This window comes from Anabrus simplex, chromosome 1 (assembly GCF_040414725.1).
Source record: "Anabrus simplex isolate iqAnaSimp1 chromosome 1, ASM4041472v1, whole genome shotgun sequence".
Taxonomy (NCBI): domain Eukaryota; kingdom Metazoa; phylum Arthropoda; class Insecta; order Orthoptera; family Tettigoniidae; genus Anabrus; species Anabrus simplex.
In genome coordinates, this window is record NC_090265.1 from 640836103 (window position 1) to 640858358 (window position 22256).

The following is a 22256-nucleotide window of genomic DNA, read 5'->3' on the forward strand; positions in this document are numbered from 1 at the left end:
AAAATGGTTTGGACACATGATGAGAATGCCAGGAGAGAGAGTACCAAAAAGAATATTCATGGATACAGAGACTGGAAAGAGGGCTAGGGGATGTCCTACAATGAGATGGAGCAGCTCTGTTGTGGACTTATTGCAAATAGAGGAGTCAATAGCAATAAAGTACTAGAAGGGGAATGGTGGAAAGTTCGAGTAAGGTGGAGGGCTTTGGTACACTACCCTACCCAGAGAGAATCTGGAAAAGGGAATGGATGAAGAAGAAGAACAGTCTTTCCGTAAGAACAGTTACTCGAAGAGTTGTTGTCATTGGGAGCAACATCAGGGACCAATGTGTGCTCGCTTGCAGTTCCTGTAGTGGTGCACAACGCATGTGGTAGCGAAGTAGTAAATACTGCTTTGTAAGTATGAACAAGGTGAATATATGAAATATATACATTCTCATTTATTTTTAGTGTTTAATAATATAATAATAAAATAATATTATATACTATAATGATTATAAATATAATATAATTGTAATTATGATATATTATTAGTGTTGTTGTTGTTGTCCACCTTTGTGGTGTAGTGGTTAGTGTGATTAGCTGCCACCCCCGGAGGCCCAGGTTTGATTCCCGGCTCTGTCACGAAATTTGAAAAGTGGTATGAGGACTGGAACGGGGTCCACTCAGCCTCGGGAGGTCAGCTGAGTAGAGGGGGTTTTGATTCCCTTGAGGCGGTAGAGGTGGGATCCCTCGCTGAGTCCGAAGGTAAAACCAACCCTGGAGGGTAAACGAAAAGAAAGATTATTATTAATATTGTACGTCCCACTAACCACTTCTGTGGTTTCCTGCGACGTCGAGGTGCCGGCATTTTGTCCCACAAGAGTTCTTTAATGTGCCAGACTCCTACCGATATGAGGCTGTCGTATTTGAGCACCTTCAAGTACCACCGACCAAATTCGGAATTGAAACCGCAAACTTGAGCTCAAAGGCCAGTGCTCTACCGTCTGAACTACTCAGTCTGGTACAGCATATAAACAATTCCAATCAGTTCTTTCTCTTCAGTAATAAATGAGCTACGAGTATAATTCATAAAAGAGCATTGTATATAATACATGTTCACATGCAATGGAATATAATTATTATTTAATTATTTTTACTATTAATAATATTGTAAATGCATTTGCAAGGGCATAATATATGGCAATATTCAATCTACATTATTCTATCCACCTGCACCTATTGCAAACTGAATTTCAACAGATCAAAATCTGTTATTCATAGCGTAACAAATAATGCGGCACTCTTGAAACGACTGTAGTTTGAATAACAAACGTAGAAAAACACATGCATCTGTGGAATTAGTACTGAAACCTAAATTGTAATGCCACCCAAGATCACCGTTACGGCCCACATTAAATCATTTGAATTTTCCGCCAGTGAATTAAATCGGTGGCCACTGGAGGTCTCCGGAGGAAGAGCGAAAACAACTGCTCCGCTCCGCTTCTACCGTTCGCAGCTCTAGTAGATAGTACATATTCTCTTTGGATAGTATATTGTAGTTGGTGTTGCCAATACCTATTACGAATACGAACAAGAGGACTAGTCGGTCTTATTGATACGAAATGATGGACAGTTTGGATATCGAATAATAGATTTCGTGCAGTCATACTCATTCTCTTTGGTGCAGTCGCCACTGTCGCCAGTCTTGCCAAGTTAGCATCGTGTGTAAACAAAAGTTCTACCAACTTGCTGGGAAAGAAAATTACAAGACGAAGGCCTGTCTGTTAGATCTGGCTACTCGCCAAGGATCCTACTCGCACTTTTGATGGCAAGCTACCATAAAGTCTGAGCCGTAATTTCTGTCTATTTAAGTATCCTCAGAGACAGATATACGTATTAGTAATTTATTATACTTGAATTAATTAATTTAGTTACTGCACATACAATTATGTTGGTGTCACTGAATTAGTCATGATTACGGAAGAATCACGGACTATCTCTTTATCTTACATGATCCTTGGACAGTGAGTTTTGTTGAGAACCCGTGAGAACGTGTATGTCAAATTGCAATGATTCCGGTATCGTACGTATGTTGTTGAGGTGGACTGACTACGCATTTTTCCTGGAATTGACTGAAGTTAATGTAGTAATGGGTGGTGATAATGTGGAAGAGACTGAACGTCCCTGGAAGAAAAACAGTGGATGGATTCCAAGATATGGGTGGAAAGTAAAACTTGATCATGAATTCCCTGAGACACGGGATCAAACATTGTGGCCGAAAATAAATCAACTTCTTCCTCTCATTCCACTAGCATTAAGGTAATTTACTGGGTATGAATACTGTATTTTATTTGTCATGAATTATTATGTAGACCGACCTTAATGAGTAAGAAATGGTAATACTGAACATATGAGCAAGTTTGTTATACCGTACGTGTACCGTATGCATCGGGGATGATCCAGTAATTTTCTGTTAATGTTAAGGAAGCTTCGATTTTTTTTATTTTTTTTATTCGGCTGCTTGTCCAACTGTGAATGCACTGTTTTATCATGATCGTTTGACCGCTCTAATAAAAGATAGAAGCATAGGACTCGTTGAATCGGACTGGATCGCATCACATCAATAAAGCAGAATTTCAGTAGCTTGGATAACTCACTGAGAGGACATTTCCTGTTATGTCATTTTGAATGGTGCATTGTTTATTTATTGTGTTACTGACTCTAAAATTCGTAAGAAGTTAATGCCTTCAGTGTTACCTTTTAGCACTTCGCGTATTAGGCCTACACCTTGGATGCTAGTAACTTGAGCTTACCTTGAATGTGTCTCAGCATCAAGGTTTGACTTTCTCCTCTCTGTGTTACATTACATTTTAGAGTTTGGTGACTTTCTTCCTCCTGTTTAGACTTTCTTCCATCTTCATGTCGCCAGACTGCTTCACTATTAGGGGCTTAATGGAAAGTTTTCAGTGTGGGTACTGAAATATGATTGTTATTGGTGGAAACAGTATTGCTAGTTGTTTAACCCCTCTGCAACTATCCTTACTTTTTAACTGAGCATGATTACTGTAAACTAGTTCATTGGAACCAACGAGCTAGAATATAATACATAGATTGGCTATAGCAGTGTTCCGGGCGGAGGCAAGCAGCGCTACAGCTGCCGTGATATAGGCCTAAATGTACCAGCTAATGACAAGAGCTGTCTGGAGCTATGTGAGTAATCTCACATTTGTGTCAAGTTCATTGTTGATAGACGTTATTTACAGTTTGGCTTAATTTATTGAAGCGTGAATGTGACTGCATTCTGTTTTGCATGCTTTTATTTGAGCAAAACAAACAGTGTATCTTACTTCAGGCAGTTTCATTTTTTTCTATCATAGGAAGGCTACATATATTAAAAGATCATCAAATTTTTGCCACTGTAAATAGCTGACTAGGCAGTGGGTGAATAACATGAAGAGAGAAATGTGTTATCCTTAGCAGCAAAGTACTCTCTGTTCAGAATGTTTTGAAGAGCACTATATGTGTATGTCCAACCCTTGTCCCATTTCTCTATGGGATCGGGTATTTAGTTAATGACAGGAGATGTTTGCTGCCCCGGCTATTATCGACAATTTAGAATTGCTCTGCTCATCCATATGTAATAGGGGAGGAAACAAAAATAATCCCAATGCAGAGCAGTTCAGATAAGCATACAGGAAGTGTTTACTGGGATAGACTGACTCATCAACCACTGCAAATTGTAAACCATCAGGAAGTGTGGTGCTTCTCTCATCTAGGTCTGTGTACTATGGTTCCTATTGAAGACAGCACCTGTACTGATCATTATTCCTGTGCTACAAATTACAAGTCACTCACCAAGTACTCTGAAAATGATGTTGAGTACATAACAGGGAATGTCATCTGTGATGTGGGAAAAAGAAAATCCCACGACTGTATGAAGGTTGCGTTTGCTCAGCATTCCGAAGAGAAGAAAGGGCTTATTGCGTGGAAAGATTTAAAGTATAGTATTGTGAAATTGGCATGTGTCTGAAAACGTATTCACAAAAAAGTCACTGTCACGAAGATAATAAACTTTAATATACAGTTATAGATTAAAGTTCTCTCGTCAGTTGCAGAGCAGTTGTTTTACAGTAACAATTATGTATCTACTGCTACCGAGTTCAGAGGGGAATCCCATTACGACAGCATGACAAAACTTTTCTTAAAGCAGTATTTTAAATTAGACTGCACCAAGGATACAGAGCTATTACGCAAGGACTGGAAAGAGAAACCATGCCTCAGATGTACACAAAATTAGGCCTAATATTTTTCATGGGACAATGAAACAGAATTAGAAATTATGTATCGTTTCATGTGAATGAGAGGCCTGCTTCAAATCGAGAAATGTGTATGAATGATAATTCAATAAATTGTGTTTAATTTTCTTGGCTGTTTAGATACACATCCTAATCCGTAATCTTGTACATAGGCCAACACTCTTCTGTATGTTGATAAATATTGGAGATTCATGGATATCTCCACATTTTTTAATTAAACAGTCATTGATTTAATCATTTACAAGAGTATATTGCTTCAGGAAAAATCGAAGTGTTCCTTTCCTTCTAAGTTGCAGTACACTGCGATTTTGTACAGAACCTTTGCTTAAGGAAAACTTACACGCATCCAATAGTTAATGTTATGTTCTGAACACACTACTAAAAATATCTATTCAATACTTAACATTATTTTATTTGGATATGCATTTGCTGCACAGCATGGCATATCTATTCCTTACAATGAAAGTCCCAATGAGAACAGCCGTTCTCTCCAGAGAGTATACATCTCTGTGTTGTTACACTGATATTACCAGCACACTCAATGTTTAAAAAAAAAATTTAAATAGGCCCTACACTACAGTTGCGCTTTCCATCCAATATTTTCATCATCAGCTCAAATAGTCTATACCTTATGAATAAGATCTGGGTGAAAATTTCTCATTTTCTTGCTCTGTTTTGCACTCTTACACAGAGCTCCTCCTAATGAGGCAGCCTACATTTAAGACGTGGCGGTTGCCGGTTCAACTTTCTTCAAAGATGGCAGCGTGGTAGCCACTCTATGTATTATATTCTAGCTCGATGATTAGAACACCTCAGTGCATTGTTTTTCTCTGCCCCTTGAAAACACAGCTGATGGCTACATTGTCTCATACTCCAAAAGTGAACCAGCATGTCTTTCAAAGGAGTGTAATGTTTTAACTGTCATAAACCTCAGCGGTCTCCCTAGAACCCCTTTAATGGGCGCACCGCCCTACCATTTTTTAATGACCACCCGGTTTGGGTGCTCCAAATTAAAATGTAAATACTGTAAAACTGTTTATTAAGATAATAAATCATCATTATTGTCAGCATAATTGCATCAGTTACATTGGAGTTTAAACATTTAGCTTGACTATCATGTAGTGTCATGCGCAAGCTATGTCAGGATTAGCATGGAATGGCATGCCAAGTACTCGATTCCGCGTGACATCACAAACCCGTATGACACTCCACAGCAACAGAGTGGCAAGTCCCGGTGTTACAAGATTATGAACTAGCAGTATAACACTAGAAGTTCAAAATACTCTGTTTTGTTTTGTTTTGTTCGTGATAACACTAAAATAGTTCAGGTTTGCATTTAATGTTTACCTGCCTGATATTATTGTTAATGCCTCGAGGGCAATAAATTAAAATTTTATCATATTCATTTTTTCCGTAGTATTCCCTGCCTGACTACTCATTCCTGCCACCCGGTTGACTCAAATTTCTGGGGAGAACACTGAACCTTCTTATTTTTCACTCTATAAATACCATCTTCTGGTCTCACATAATGATTGGTGCCACCATCCTCGTTACTTTGTTCTCTAGTTTATAGGTGATTTTATTCACATTCTTCAGATCAGTACATATGTTTGTGGTTTGCAAAAAATGTATTCACGCTTTGAGTGAATATAACACAAGCTGTAGCTAGTTTTACAATAAAGTTTTGTGGTTCATTTTAATGAATATAAATGTAGAAACTTGACATTTACTGCAAATGTTGAAATTGCTGGCTGTCACTCTTCAGCTGATAACATGCACCAGCAGACACTGAAACATTCCTGATCTGGTCGCACTGTCTTTCAATGGCAGGTTTCAACTCATTGATTGTTGCTGGTCTTGTTTTGATGTCTGACGTATCCCTTAAAAAAAAAAACCCATTGGGATTAGATATGATAAGCATAGAAGGAACTCAATGGCACCTCTTTGCCCTATCCATGTGTTTGACGGTTTTCATCAAGATTGGCCCTCACATTGCGATGGTAGTGAGGAGGTGCTCCATCTTGCTGGAAGTACGATTCCTCATGCCCAAAAATTTGAATGCATGGCACGACCGATTCCTGCTGAAAGTTCAAGTACGGTAAGCAAGACTAGTCATGTTTTTATGAAAAAGGAAGGGTCCAATTCAACGCATTGACAAACTACATTATAACCCCTGGTAGGTTCGCATAGTGTTCCACTGTCAGACAGGATTGGCAGGTGCCCAGTAGCTACATTTGTGACCATTAACTGAGTCATTTAACTTACATTTGACCTCGTCACTCCAAACAATGTTGTTCGAAAATTTATTGTTTTGTGAATTTTTTGCTAGTACAGCTCACAAAATTCAATAAAACTTCACTAATTGAAGTGCAGAAGAAAGGTTAGGAATCCAACATGGCACGACTCACACAATGTAATAACACTACACAAGGCTGCCAACTTAGGTGTGGTTAGTGACAAGGTCATTGGTCCTGTTTGGTTAGATTATTGGCTAGTGACCATTGGTCTGGATAGGTTAGACCATTGGTCTGGGGCCATTAGACCCCATGTTAGGGCTGCAAAGCGGCCCACAGGCCTCTAGTATACCCTGCAACAGTATTGGCTAGTGATAAAACCATTGGTTAGTGACAAGATCATTGGTCTGGATTGGTTAGATCATTGGCTAGTGACAAGACCAGCGGTCTGGATTGTTTCGGTAAATTTAAATCCTTCTGTATGTACTTAATATATTAATGTTTCGATACATCTGGCATGCACCATGACACTTTCAAACTTTACGGTTTCTGTATTTTCACAGAATGCGGCAGCCCTGTGGCCGTACGTAATGCGAGCTTTATCGGAGACAATAGTAAACTGCTCCGGCCAGTAGGAATACAGGTCAAATAACCCAGATTGGCACAGTCCCTGTTTTATTCTGTATAAGTAAAAATACTTCTTGGAGTAGGTTTGCCTGGCAAGCATATTGGAAGGATCTCTCATAAATGTACTCAAGCTATCATTTCACACCGTTTTTGCATGATTTTCTCCTTCCTAAACTTGCGTCCTTGCTAGTAAAGTGTTACTGGAATAAATTGATTCTCCGATTAGGATTGTCCTCGTTGAGTGTGTGTACTAATATGGGAATAAAATGTTTAGTTGGCACACTTCAAAATGCAGTCACTCAATTTTGGAAGTCCTGTCTCTCAAACAGATTGTTTAAATCGCCCATATGTTTCCATCATGTATCTTTCTCTTGAGGGGCTGGTGCAGTAGCGGGAAGCACACCGATGGTTGGTTTCCGAGGGACGAAGAGTGCGGGAAGAGGCTTTAAGCTCGGCAGAGTCAATAGGAGTAAAGGCATCTTCACAAACCCCTCTACGAGCATGTGCCAGGCACGGCTGCATATATTAACATTAAATAATAATTAATGACCTTGTTTGCCGTCTCCCACAAGTACAACCCCTCGTCCAGTCGTGGGAGATGGGCAGCGTCATCAAGTAGGTAATAGCCTGTGGGGGTGAAGTACAGTGGGGACTGTGTGGGCCCCGAGACCGCCACGGTAGCTGTGAAGGCCCTACAGGAATCCTGAAAAAGATGGCGGATAACGGTGCTCTGGTGCATAGAATGTGGCAGCCGTGTGGCCGTATGTAATGCGAGCTTTATCGGAGACAGTAGTAAACTGCTCCTGCCAGTAGGAATACAGGTCAAATAATCCAGATTGACACAGTCCCCGTTTTACTCTGTATAAGTAAAAATACTTCTGGGGGTAGGTTGGTGAGTCCCTGGCAAGCATATTGGAAGGATCTCTCATATCTACTAAAGCTATCATTTCACATCGTTTTTGCATGATTTTCTCCTTCCTAAACTTGCATCCTTGCTAGTAAAGTGTTGCTGAAAAATTGATTCTCCGATTAGGATTGTCCTCATTGAGTGTGTGTACTAATATGGGAATAAAATGTTTAGTTGGCACACTTCAAAATGCAGTCACTCAATTTTGGAAGTCCTGTCTCTCAAACAGATTGTTTAAATCGCCCATATGTTTCAATCGCGTATCTTTCTCTTGAGGGGCTAGTGTAATAGCGGGCAGCACACCGATGGTCGGTTTCCAAGGGATGAAGAGTGCGGGTGAAGTCACGACAGACCTAGCAAGCCGGTGATAGATATTAACTAGCTTTCAAGGAAACAAGGATGACCCTGGTGAGGAATAGGATTACGAATTGGCACACTGAATATACAAACATTGACCGGCAAAGTAGAAGAGGTTGTAGACATGATGGAAAGAAGAAAACTGGATGTACTAGGGCTGGCAGAGACTAAGTGGAGGGGTCAAGGTAGGAGAGAGCTGCAGAATGGTTTTCGGTTGTACTAGATAGGAAATGATGAGGGAAAGCGAAATGGAGTAGGAGTGGTAGTAAGAAATGGATTGAAAGAGGAAGTAAAAGGGATAAGTGACAGGTTGATAAAAGTCAAAATAGCAGTCAAAGATAAAACCTGGGAAATTGTACAAGTGTATGCTCCACAAGCAGGATGCACGCAACAGGATAAAGATGACTGAGGAAGAATTGGAGAGACAATTGAATGTACAAAATAACGTGGTAATGGGGGACTTGCATGCCCATGTAGGCATGGAAAGGAAGGGTTATGAGAACGTGCTTGGAGTGGAAGGATGGGGAAATAGGAATAAGGAAGGAGAAAGACTACTGGATTTGTGCAAAAGAAATGGGATGATGGTCGGGAACTCGTGGTTCAAAAAGAGAGAAAGCCATAAGATAACGTCGTATAGCAGTGACTGGTCTAGGAAATCCATTGTAGATTACGAATTACCAATCTATGACTGGGAAATTAAGAGGAATGTTACAGATACCATCAGAGGCCCTAGATAGTGACCACAGACTACTGGTAATGAAACTGAGAACAATGACGGAAAGGAAAAGAGCAGAGAAGCAAGAAAGACGCATCAAAATATGGAAACTGAAGGAAAAGGAAACCAAGGAAGAATACCAGGAAAAAATATTAAACGTACCAACAGATGATACAAAAACAGGAGAGGAGGAATGGGAAAGGTTCAAGAGGACACTAGTAAAAACTGCATAGGAAGTTTGTGGGAGAACTAGTGCCAGGAAAAGATGCAAGGAGACCCCATAGTGGAACGACAGAGTTAAAGCGGCAGTTAGGGAGAAGAATAAAGCTTTCAGAGTGTGATTTCAACAGAGGACACCGGAGACAAGACAAGAATATAAGACGAAAAAGGTTGTAACAGAGGAGAAGAAAAAAAATGGATGGAAAAGTGGACAAACATGATGGAAGAGGATAGCAAAGGAAATAAGAAAGTACTGTATGGAATGGTCAAGAGTAAGAGGAAAGGCAAGAGGGAAGATGTTATAATGATAGACAAAAATGGAAATGAAGTGCAGGAAATGGAGAAACTCAAGGAATGTGGAAGGAGTATTTTGAAGATTTACTAAACCCAGAAGGATGCACTGAGGAGGAAAGTAGAAGTAGGGAGGAAATAAAAAGTATGGAAGAAGAAAAAGACTTAACATGGGCAGAAGTGGAGCTAGCACTGGACAAGATGAAAGGAGGGAAAGCCTCAGGGTTAGATGAAGTGAGTATTGAGATGGTGAAGGCAGCAGGAGAGGTAGGGAAACAGAGGCTTTATCCGTGTGTTGGAAGTAGTATGGAAGGAAAGGAAGACCCCTGAAAATTGGAAGAGGGGGGTAATCATACCTATTTTCAAGAAGGGGAATAGAAAGGAGTTTAAGAACTATAGGGGTGTGACATTGATATGCCACTGTGCAAAGGTGTTTGAGAAGATTTTGGAGAATAGAATCAAAAAGAGGGTGGAAGAAAAGTTAAGAGAAGAGCAGTATGGTTTCAGATCAGGATGGTCCACAGTAGACCTTATATTCACAGTAAGGCAACTGCAAGAGCGTCATTATGAATGGGATAAGGATCTTGTGATGGCCTTCATGGACTTTGAGAAAGCTTATGACCGTGTGTATGGAAACAAGGTATGGGAAGCCTTAGAGAGAAAAGGTGTCGAGGAACAGACCGTAGAAAGAGTGAAGGAGATGTATAATGGGAGTGTCAGTTGTGTGAAAATAGGAGAGAGAACAGGCTGGTTTGAGCAAAAAGGTGGATTAAAACAAGGAAGTGCTCTGTCACCTTAGCTCTTTGTAGTAACAATGGATGAGATAATGACAAAAGTGGCAAGGAAAATTGGAGAAGGAAAAATGAAAGTGATGATGTTTGCAGATGACCTGTTAGTCTGGGGAGAAAAGGAAGAGGATATCCAGGAACAGATGCTTGGGTAGATGAGGTGGAACAATATGGAATGAAATTGAATGCCCAAAAGAGCGAGATAGTGATCACAACTAGAAAGAAGGGGAGACCTACGAGAAGGATAATGCTTGGAGGGGAACAGCTTAGGAAGGTAGAGAGTTTCAAGTACTTAGGAAGTATCATAGAGGAAAGTGGAAGAAATGATAAGGAAATAATCGAGCATGGAAGACGAGCACGAGCATTCCTGAAAAGTGTCAGAAGCCTGGCTTGGAGCAAGGATGTCCCTCAGAGAAGCAAAAGGGTGATATACAGGACGTGCTATATACCTATTCTGACGTATGCAGCTGAAACTTGGGTAATGAGGCAGAGAGCCGTGAATAGAATACAGGCAAGTGAAATGAAATTTTTGAGAAGCAGGATGGGAGTGACAAGATGGGATAAGATGAGAAATGAGAAGGTTCGAGATATAGTAAAAGAAGAGCCACTACAGAATAGGATAGAAACATCTAGACTTAGATGGTATGGACATATGAAGACAATGACAGGAAAGGATACCGAGGAGGATGCACGAAATGGAGATAACAGGTGAAACGACCAAGAGACAGGTGGATAAAAGGAGTGGAAGAGTGTGTACAGAGAAGAGGAGAGGACTGGGCAAGAGTTGACTAGAGAGAAGTGATGGGAAGACAAGAGGAGATGGAGAGGCTTATGTTCCAAGCAGACCTGGCCAACGGCTGGAAACTGCAGATGATGATGATGACCTTGTTTGCCCTACTGTATGTATTTGAAGACAAAAAATGAATGTTAATGAAATGTATCATTTGAGACCAGGAATGTCGATTCAAATTGCAAAGGTGAAGTAACACAGGCCTCTGGCTTGCATCCCATGTTTCGTGAGGGTTGGCAGCAGTGAGCGAGTTTGTTTTCGCGTGGAAGACTTGAATGAGTGCGGTGATACTGGTCCGTAGTTGTACTCTTTGTTTGTAATGTTCCTTTATGTTCGTGCTTCGTGGTGACTATTCTGTACGCTGTTAAGCTTTAGTGTGTGTGTTAATTTACTGGTGCGATTCTGATTTGGAACCGCTTGTGGTGATAATGATATCCTCGCAATTTCTTTATCTGTGTTTATTGACGGTAATAATAATGATGCTGCTGTGCTCTAGAGTTGAAACTGGTGAGTTGTGCTCATAGTGCTTAATCTTAAATGCCTTTCCTTTAATTTTCATGCTTATTCTGACAGTGGGTGATTAATTATTCCTGCTTTTGAAAATGAATCCTGTGGATGCTGTTTTCAAGAGCAGACATCTTTCTTTTGACAGTAAATTAGAACTGATAAGGCTAGGACCTCCAAAACCCGATTAAAATATTACACAGGTTCGGAATCCTTGCAAAAGTAAATTGCACATCATACAAGCATGCAGACTGCTTGTGTGGATGTGAGATAAGAAATGTGTTCTTTTGCTGCATGGGTTTGGCTATGAATTCTCGTGATCTCATGTGGACATTAACTGGTGTTACGGACCTAAAACTCTTGAATGAGTTAAAAAAAACCAAAATAAATGTAGTGAAAAGAATATAAACAATAGTATTCAGTTTGCAATGCTTGGAAAGGTAGACATCAGGTGCCAGTTCGTGTGCATAGATTGAAAATTAAACAGTTCAATGAGGACGTATCGAAAAACAGTTATATACTCAGTAAACTGATTGATTGCATTAAGTTTTGTGGAAAATCTGAGTTCACACTGTGAGGACACAATGAAACCTATTCATCCGATAGTCCTGGAATTTTTTGTGGGTTGGGTAATTTAATGGTCGAGCTAGACTCTACTTTAAAGGGTACATTGAAAATCTTAACAGTCGTATTTTTCTGGGAGTGTCTAAAACTAAACAGAATGAGCTTCTTAGACTCGATCTATTCCGCACTCTTTCAGTTTATATGTGATGGGATTTCTCTGAGACTACGAGAATGACCATTACAGTCATCCAAAATCTTTACTCAGTTCATTTTTGGAGAATAAATCAGTTCTTACGCATCCTGCCCTAAAATTCCATCTAGTTGGGGAAATTTTCGATACTCATTTCTAAATGATCTCATCTAGTACGGCTGTCTATTTGGAAGATTTGGAGAAAAATTTGCAAATTCCTTCGAAATTGCTATTTTAAAAACCTTTCACTTGGTTGTTGGGTTGCACAGCGCTCGATAATTAAGTTCAATCGATGAGCGTAACAATAAACAAAGTGCGTATTTTTGTACACAGCCTTCTTATTTACCTCCAGTCAATTTAGTTCAGCAAATAAAGCTTGACTAATTCCGTATATAGGCTACATAATTTTCACATTAGATACTCAGTGATGGTATCATTTAAATGTAATCGTCATTGTATATCCAAATGGCAAAAACAGGTGATAAGGGCAGCCTTAATTTGCTCTTTCTTTTCTGTCAAAGTTGTCAAAAAAGAGGTGTGTGAAAAAGTACTGTGGCCACTTCCCCCGACCTAACAGTCCACTGGCTGCCATTGGGCTGGTGGATGTCTGGTCTTCCAGAACGCTTCTTATGGACATCATGAACCATTCCATCTTCTTGAAATTTATCTTGGATATGAGTAATGGAGAGTCGCATTGATGTATTTAATTGAAACTCCCTTCTAAGCTCTCTTTGTACTTCATATAACTAATTCTCAGTCTTCCAGTATCACTTCAGGATAAAGTGCCTTTCTTCAGAACTTACCCTTCAGCCTGCCTGGTTGCCATGATCATTAAGGCATCAAGTCTAATGGTCTGGCACCATGGGTAGCTGATTTCAGTTCAGTTGGTCGAAGAAAAAAATCTGTATAAGAATGTTGCATGTCAGAAGCCTGGATTCAATTCCAGACTTCTCCGTCGTGTTTATATAGAATAAGAGCATAGGACGCTGTTGACGGTAATTCATCTGTTGGACGGAAACATTAAGCCTTGAGCAGAGCCCTTGGTGCTATTTGACTGGAGTAGGCTATGTGCTGGCACTAATTTTCATCCTCTCCTTTCGTGGTAGTATCATATATCACGTCATTCATTTCATTTCATTTCATTTCATTTCATTAACTCCTCTGATGAGGTGGTCATCAGGAAAGGCATCCGGTCGTAAAAACTCACTATGAAGATTCATCTCACTTCATATTCAACACCGTAGCTAAACTGGATAAGGGTTAAACATACGTACGTACATACATGCATGCATAAGCACAAAGCTTACCCTCGCTTCTGCTATTGTTTTATTCATTACGCCTGAGAAAAAGAAAAGGTAAAAACGTTTACTCATGACCTGTGAAAGCATGTATATATATTTTTTGGGACATTCTGTGTATACATACAGGAAGAATCTTTCCTCTCTTGTAAAAAAAAACAAGGAGTTGATTCAGGAGAGGTGATAATGAAGATAAAGCCAAGAAGTATATTCCAATTCAATACTGTTTTCGTACTACAATATGCACAATTCCAATAGAATTGGTCCATTGTTAGAAATTATACATTTTTCGGCTAACCCATTCTTGGTTGCTAGCATTTCATCCCAGTGTGCAAATTTGGGCTCATCATTTGATAACTAGCACTACCAAGACTCATGGCTAGTGCATGTAGTTGAGGCCTCAGCATAGGCTACTTGGAGCTACAGGCAGTGCCAGTGCACAATGAGAGACCTTGTCTCTTGTACAAAAACTGATGTCTAGTAGGCCTTCAGATGATGTGGAATTTGATTTTCAATTCGAATGAAGAATTTACTCATTTGGGACAAGTGCTTCATGTTCTCTATGGAAATCAAACTCTACAACAACTGTATGCTGCAAAGATAGCTGCTGCAAGGCCTGCATCTGGTAATGCTAGAGCAATGACAGTCCGTAATAACACTTGTTACATATGCAGTGTAAGTGTAAATGTAAATAGTGGGTATGTAAGAGACTGTTTCATACTGCAGTCTGCAGATAGACTTGTGTAATAGGGTCTGCACTGGGCCAGGCAAGAAACAATGTAACAGCAGTTTCTCGAAGCAACTTCTGTTGGCATGGTAGACAGCACAGAATGGTGTGCATTCATTTCTAACATTGATAAATTGTATTTAACGAACAGCAGTAGTGTATTGGACCATACTTCTTGGCTTACTGTTCTTATTGACCCAGTCAGCTCCATGCGCTTTGCCATATAGAGGAGAGACTTGCCCTGTATATTTATAGAGTGAATGTGAGAGTGCAGAATGTAAAATATACAGTTTACTTTGTTCTAGAGTTTTTGATTTCTGATTGTTGCAGGTCCGCAATTTGTTCCCTTTTTAGATATAGGCTAATAAAAGTGTTTATGTATGATTTAGGTACCTTGTCTATGTCTTCATGTCATTTTGGACTGGAAGGAGACCTCTAATGAATCCATGGAATATGCTTACAGGAAAGCAGATATATGGTAATTATTTTGAGAAACGTATATTAAAAATATGATAGAATAAGTTATATTGAATGTGTTTCTGATCGTTGTTGCTAAAATGTTATGGTACAAGTAGGTTACATATTTCTAAAGCAAAATGAGGTTACAGTTTTATGTGATTATTTATGTACTGAGCATAGCCATGGAACTAGTTTCATGTAGTATGATATCTAAACCTTTTTCTTCTTCTTAGGATGCCCTCTCCCTGTGAAGGTTAGCGATCCATTTGATTTTGATAACACTCTAAACAGCGGCTCAAAAGATTTCGATGGAAGTTCGTCCATATCAACAGTGCAGGTCTTTAAGCCAAGAATTTCTCCATCTCCCCACAGATCGTTTGTTTTCAATTTTCCCCTCGATGATGAGTCGGAGATGTTCATATCTTTCACCTCTCATGATGTGCCCGATACCTGAGCTTTCGTTCCATGACGAGTGTTAGAAGCTTTTTTTTCTTATTTAACAGGTTGAGGACTTCCTCATTTTTCTTCTTTTCAACCCAAGATATTCGAAGCATTCTTTCGTACAGGTACATTTTGAAAGCTTCAATCCATCTCCCCAGCAAAGGTCTGAGTGTCCATCCTTCAAAACCATACAGAAGGACATAGCATCACAACATACGAACCTGGAGCTGAAGGTTGAGATATGTACTGGTGAATAGGGCCCTCATATTGTTGAACAAATTTTTTGCTTGCCCAGTCCTGGATGATTTCATTCTGGGATTGCAATGCTCAGTCACTAAATAGTCCCAAGATATTTGAAAGATGACACTTGCTGAACAGTTTTGTTAATGAGCAAGGAGGCCTGCTTTGGTGTTTTCGAAAATACAGTCAGCTTGGTCTTGCCAGTATTCATGAACAGACCAAATGCTGCACTGATCCTTACCCGTCAAGACATGACGGTCAATGGGGTAAATATTTATTGAAGGATTTCTTTATATACGACTTCCATGTATTTTATTTTTGTACAATTTTCTTTACATTACACGAACGCATATAAGTCTTACGGCGATGATGGGATAGGAAATGGCTAGAAGTGGGAAAGAAGTGACCGTGGCCTCAATTAAGCTACAGCCTGGTGTGAAAATGTGAACCATCTTCTTGGCTGCCGACAGTGGGGTTCGTCCGTACTATGTCTTGAATGCAACCTGATAGCTACGTGACACAAACCACGCAGCCCCTTACTCGGTGCATTCCTTGTACCTAAAACTTTGTACCTTTCGGTACTATTGCAAATTTAAAATATCGCTCGCTTGTTGTAGAATTTGATTTCAATAGGGAACATGAAAACTGGCTGAGGTAAACAGAGATCTTCACGTCCCTTGAAGTTTATTGATTGTGATACAAAATGCCAAATGAATTGGAAATTGATGCCTCTTGAAAGAAAATGAAAGTGTTTTATCGGATATTGTTAAGTGAATTCAAGGGATCAGAGCTCTTTGTCCAGCTTTATCTTCACTTATTTTTTCCAAATCTAAACAATTTTCTTACATACTTCTTAGAATTAGACTCTAATCTGGTTCTGTTTAATATCTGTTGGGAAATGTTCAGATGTAAGGAGCACAACTATGGCTCCAATTTTTAGGTTAATAATATGTGGAGGCAAACATTCCAAGGAATTCAAGAAGTATGTAGGAAATTGAAGTATCTAGCTTTCATCTTCAGTATTAATTTGTTGACACTAGTGTATGGTTTTGAATTACTGGGTATAAGTCCAATGACTTTCAAATTAATTAATTAAGAATGGCAACTTTCGAGAAAATTATATCTTTCGCAGAGGTGAATGTTTTGCTATGAATTTCAATTACAATACCATCATGTGCTAAAATTCTGGCTGGTAGTTCAATTTGATCCACCATCTACAGAGGGACAGTCACTGTTACCGATTTCTTGCAAACAAATCAGCGAATTCCATCTCTTTTGTGGTTTTGCCTGCGTATTTTTATGTAAGTTAAGTGGTGTATTTTGAAAAAGGTAAAAAGAGGAGATTACTTAATATAATTACAAATAAATACGGTCTAGAAAACCAAGAATAATGATCGAGAGGATTCATTGTGCTGACCACACAACACCTCTTATTCTGCACGCCTTCGGGCTGAGCAGTGGTTGCTTGGTAGACCGTGGCCCTTTGGGGCTATGGAGTTTGGTTTCCTAAATAAATCATTGTTTGGTGATAAGCATGTGGCAAAACAGACAAAACCTTTATGAAATCTTTTCCAACAACAATAACTGTCCCCACCAGAAAGGGTGGAATGTCATTACCTATGATATATTTTAGATGATGAATCACACGCATTAATGAATGACTATTTGCCATTGGGGCTTTATCCTATATTGAGCCGTGCTAATTGAATATCGCCATCTGCTTTGGAATTTAATTTTAAACTAGACACTGAATTCTCAACAGCTGGGCAATAAAACAGCTGTTTTCCCTGTCCATGGAGTACCAGCTGACCAGTAAGACTGACTGCGTATGTCTGCCTACTCCCCTTTCACCTCCCCTATCGTGCCTGCTACTCAGCGCTCTCACGGTTCAGGCGGGCTTGGGCTCGGCAGTAGACGAGCACCTTAGCCAATCAGAATGCTACAGTTTTCTTTAATAATTTAAGAATATAAGGCAGGAAATATTTATGTTTTTAAAGACACTCTGCAAATCTACAGCTTTCTTCAGAATGCTTTACAATGTCAATCGGTTCAGCCGTTCTCTCAAAATAGATGTAACAAAAATCGGCTTAGTGTTTTAAATACACTGACTGACAGAGCAAATGCAACACCAAGAAGGAGTGGTCAGAACTTTATGCCAATTGCAGGGCAGACTGACGTCACTGAGGTATGCTCATGATGTGAAATGCGCCGCTGTGCTGCGCACGTAGCGAACGATAAAATGGGACACGGCGTTGGCGAATGGCCCACTTCGTACCGTGATTTCTCAGCCGACAGTCATTGTAGAACGTGTTGTCGTGTGCCACAGGACACGTGTATAGCTAAGAATGCCAGGCCGCCGTCAACAGAGGCATTTCCAGCAGACAGACGACTTTACGAGGGGTATGGTGATCGGGCTGAGAAGGGCAGGTTGGTCGCTTCGTCAAATCGCAGCCGATACCCATAGGGATGTGTCCACGGTGCAGCGCCTGTGGCGAAGATGGTTGGCGCAGGGACATGTGGCACGTGCGAGGGGTCCAGGCGCAGCCCAAGTGACGTCAGCACGCGAGGATCGGCGCATCCGCCGCCAAGCGGTGGCAGCCCCGCACGCCACGTCAACCGCCATTCTTCAGCATGTGCAAGACACCCTGGCTGTTCCAATATCGACCAGAACAATTTCCCGTCGATTGGTTGAAGGAGGCCTGCACTCCCGGCATCCGCTCAGAAGACTACCATTGACTCCACAGCATAGACGTGCACGCCTGGCATGGTGCCGGGCTAGAGCGACTTGGATGAGGGAATGGCGGAACGTCGTGTTCTCCGATGAGTCACGCTTCTGTTCTGTCAGTGATAGTCACCGCAGACGAGTGTGGCGTCGGCGTGGAGAAAGGTCAAATCCGGCAGTAACTGTGGAGCGCCGTACCGCTAGACAACGCGGCATCACGGTTTGGGGCGCTATTGCGTATGATTCCACGTCACCTCTAGTGCGTATTCAAGGCACGTTAAATGCCCACCGCTACGTGCAGCATGTGCTGCGGCCGGTGGCACTCCCGTACCTTCAGGGGCTGCCCAATGCTCTGTTTCAGCAGGATAATGCCCGCCCACACACTGCTCGCATCTCCCAACAGGCTCTACGAGGTGTACAGATGCTTCCGTGGTTAGCGTACTCTCCGGATCTCTCACCAATCGAACACATGTGGGATCTCATTGGACGCCGTTTGCAAACTCTGCCCCAGCCTCGTACGGACGACCAACTGTGGCAAATGGTTGACAGAGAATGGAGAACCATCCCTCAGGACACCATCCGCACTCTTATTGACTCTGTACCTCGACGTGTTTCTGCGTGCATCGCCGCTCGCGGTGGTCCTACATCCTACTGAATCGATGCCGTGCGCATTGTGTAACCTGCATATCAGTTTGAAACAAACATCAATTATTCGTCCGTGCCGTCTCTGTTTTTTCCCCAACTTTCATCCCTTTCGAACCACTCCTTCTTGGTGTTGCATTTGCTCTGTCAGTCAGTGTATATAGATAATTTGAAGCTCATCAAGGTTACTGGCTAACACAACGGTATCATCAGCAAAGCGTATGTTATTAATGACATTGCCATTTATCCTAATCCCACATTTTGTTTAAAAAATTCTACGTGCTTTGGGTGCAATACAAACCGCAACCACCTTTGTGAGAATTCAGTGATGTGATTTAGTTATTGGACCCTTGAATGACTATGCGATGACTTGGTGTAAATGGCAGATTGTGCTTTAAGCTTGCATTTTGGGACTTGAAAATAGGTTCAATGAGTATGATATGAAAAGTAGCCGCTCAAAGACTAAAGTGATGTCAGTAGGTAAGAAACCTAAGGGAATTAAATGTCAGGTTATGGAATACAAATCTGGAACATGCCTTTACGCATTCTGGATGGGTGAATAGTCACTAGGAGTTAGGTGTGCAAGTTTGTGGGATAAATTCATGGAACAGTTGCATTTAGAGGTGTTTGAATTGAGATGCTGTTTTCATTAAATTTATTTGGTACATTAAAATTTAATTTAAATGATCTCGAACCGTTCACACTTCAAAACTTGTAATCTATTTCTGTTTCTTCGTCTTCTAATAATTATCGTCATCGCGAGCTTAATACCAGTTGAAAATCGACGGCTTTATTTATGGTTGTTTGATATGTCCCATTGGCATTTGTTGGGCACACATCAATCGACCAACCACCACAGAAACCTGCACTATTGGAGACATCCGTGCAGATAGGGATGTTGTCAGGGAGGGGATCCTGCCATAAAACAGGGCCAAATCCCTATGTGCTATACAGTTCACACCCGCGACCCCACAGCCGTGGGAAAAGAAGAATAATTGGCATTTGTTGGGCAGCTATTAAAAAGGGGATCTTGATATCATGAAGGTGATTTTCATCTGAAGAATCTTTTTGGGAAATATTAACTGGATTATAAGGAAGAAACTGTACTTCAATGAATTTTTTTTTAAATTCCTTTTATCAGTTTGTTGTATATGGCTTTGCTCCTTATAACTTATTCTTGAATGAAAAATTTTAGACTTTCTTTGAACTGCATTCTGTTGAGCATAACATATAGCTGCCCATGTGAAAATACCAGGCCAAGAATGAAAAGAACTTATTAGGCAGTTTCAGATATTTTTTTGTCAGAAAAAAATTCAGTTACCAAATATTCCTGCTCTCATGAGTTAGAGGTTAACTGCATGCAGATTTTCAGCTTGTTAGATGTTTTCATTTTTGAAATATTTTGTCTGGGTAGGGCACAGGGGATCAAGTTATATTGTACACAAGGGAAAATGGAAATTGCATCACCATGAAAGGGTGTGCCTACAATGCCCCAAGTGTGCATGATGGACAGGTGTGAGGCAATGATGTGATTATAACATGTTCAGGTGCCCCCGTTTACATATGTGAGTACTGGTCAGTACAGAATTTACCCAGTCCAAGCTGTAATACATTGCTGAATCCTACATGTCATGGAGTCAGTAGGGCCATAGATCTCATTGTGCAGAATTGTGGCCTATGCTTGCTGCACTACAAGGGTCAGTTCATCCACAGTTTGGAGTGACTGAGGGGAGTTGTGCAGGCATCTACCCATGTATGTTACCTCACATGTTCAATAGGGCTTAGATCCAGGAATCTGGCAGGCCACTGTAAAAGCACAGCATCTTGGATAGCTCTCTGGAAAGCCTGAAATGTCTAGCTGAAACATCTCATTTGCATTGATCAAGATCAGCTGGACGATAGTTTTTATTTAGGGGAGCCTTTTCCAGCAGAGTCCTGCAGAGAGGCCCAGCCCATGAGCTGCTTTGGCAGTAGACTGCAATGGGCTTTGAAAGGCTCGTACATACGAAGCCATCGTCGCCATAAGACCTATCTGTGTCGGTGCGACGTAAAGCCCCTAGCAAAAAAAAAAAAAAAAAAAAACATACGAAGCCCGTGACGTCATCACACGGGCAGGTCTGGGTAGCGCTCTGTCATTCGTACACAGTGAGACAAGGACAGCGCTGTGGTAGTTCTATGGGCTGACTGCTTCAATGTGTACCGTGTATAGCATGACGAATATAAGAACCAAGTGTGATTACTCTTCGAGTTCAGGCGCGCCCCGCCAGGCAGCGCTAGAGTTCGGTGGCTCCACAATACCTATCAGCTGTTCTTAGGAATGGTGACACAGGAAACGTATTACTCCATAACTGATAAGTATATACACTGTCTTTTATAAAAAAAATGAGAGATTACAATTAAAATGCCACGGCAGAGAACAATGGAAAAATATCACACACGGAAATATGAGCTACGACTTTCATCACATGTTGCGAAAAGCACAAGTTACTCGAGTGTATATATACATATACATAGCATATTAAAAAGCACCCATGAACTATTTAAAGGTAATACTCTACTTACCATCTCAGTTTGTCGGTTACTGGACTTTCGAAAGCTTCCGTGAAGATTTGGCGGATGTTCTAGATTGTAAATCTCGCCGGATTTCTTTCACTCTGAAGAAAAATCTGCATTTCAGATAATGATAAACAAGTCTGGGGATTATATCCATAATATGTTGAAGACAACAGCCAGCACCTGAAGGATCAACTGAAATTTTGTCTATAGAATCGATACAATAAAAAAATATTTCGCTCCACATCGATTTTGAGTTCAGTTTTTCACTAATTACTTTCTCGGCCTGGAAAAGAATGTCACATATACTTTTGGAAGGGCGTGTTAAAAACACTTCATTATTGCTTGAACCGTAGTCTTTTATTTCGGAGAGAACTGAAAATGTACTATGATTATTATCACGTAGAGAATGGGCACAGGACGAACACTTAATAAATTTAGAAGAGTGCTTAACAACGTACCCAGCCAAATGGTACACTAAACACTTCTCAATCGAAGAGTTTCGAACTGCGCTATCAAATTCAGGTACAGAGCTTTCCCAGTCTTCGATATTTACTGCATCTTGAACCACGATTTTTTGCTTAATGGAAGTTTCCACTGATTGTTTCGCTGTCTCATTATGCATTTCCACATTCCGGGCTAACATACGCATCTGATTAACATACGAGGTCAAGATCGGCTCCCGTTTAGG

The 22256-nt window shown here is 40.6% G+C and overlaps 1 protein-coding gene across 2 annotated transcripts in view; it reads left to right on the forward strand.

Annotated features, from left to right (window-relative positions):
• Positions 1-2005: 2005 nt before the first annotated feature.
• LOC136857245 (non-lysosomal glucosylceramidase) overlaps positions 2006-22256 on the forward strand; it is a 203154-nt gene continuing 182903 nt past the window's right edge. For both annotated transcript variants that reach the window (XM_067135737.2, XM_067135738.2), the window contains exons 1-2: positions 2006-2300; positions 14898-14986. In XM_067135737.2, coding sequence (XP_066991838.2) covers positions 2038-2300; positions 14898-14986 — 352 coding nt within the window. In that variant the 5' untranslated portion in view covers positions 2006-2037. The remainder of the gene's footprint in view (positions 2301-14897; positions 14987-22256) is intronic.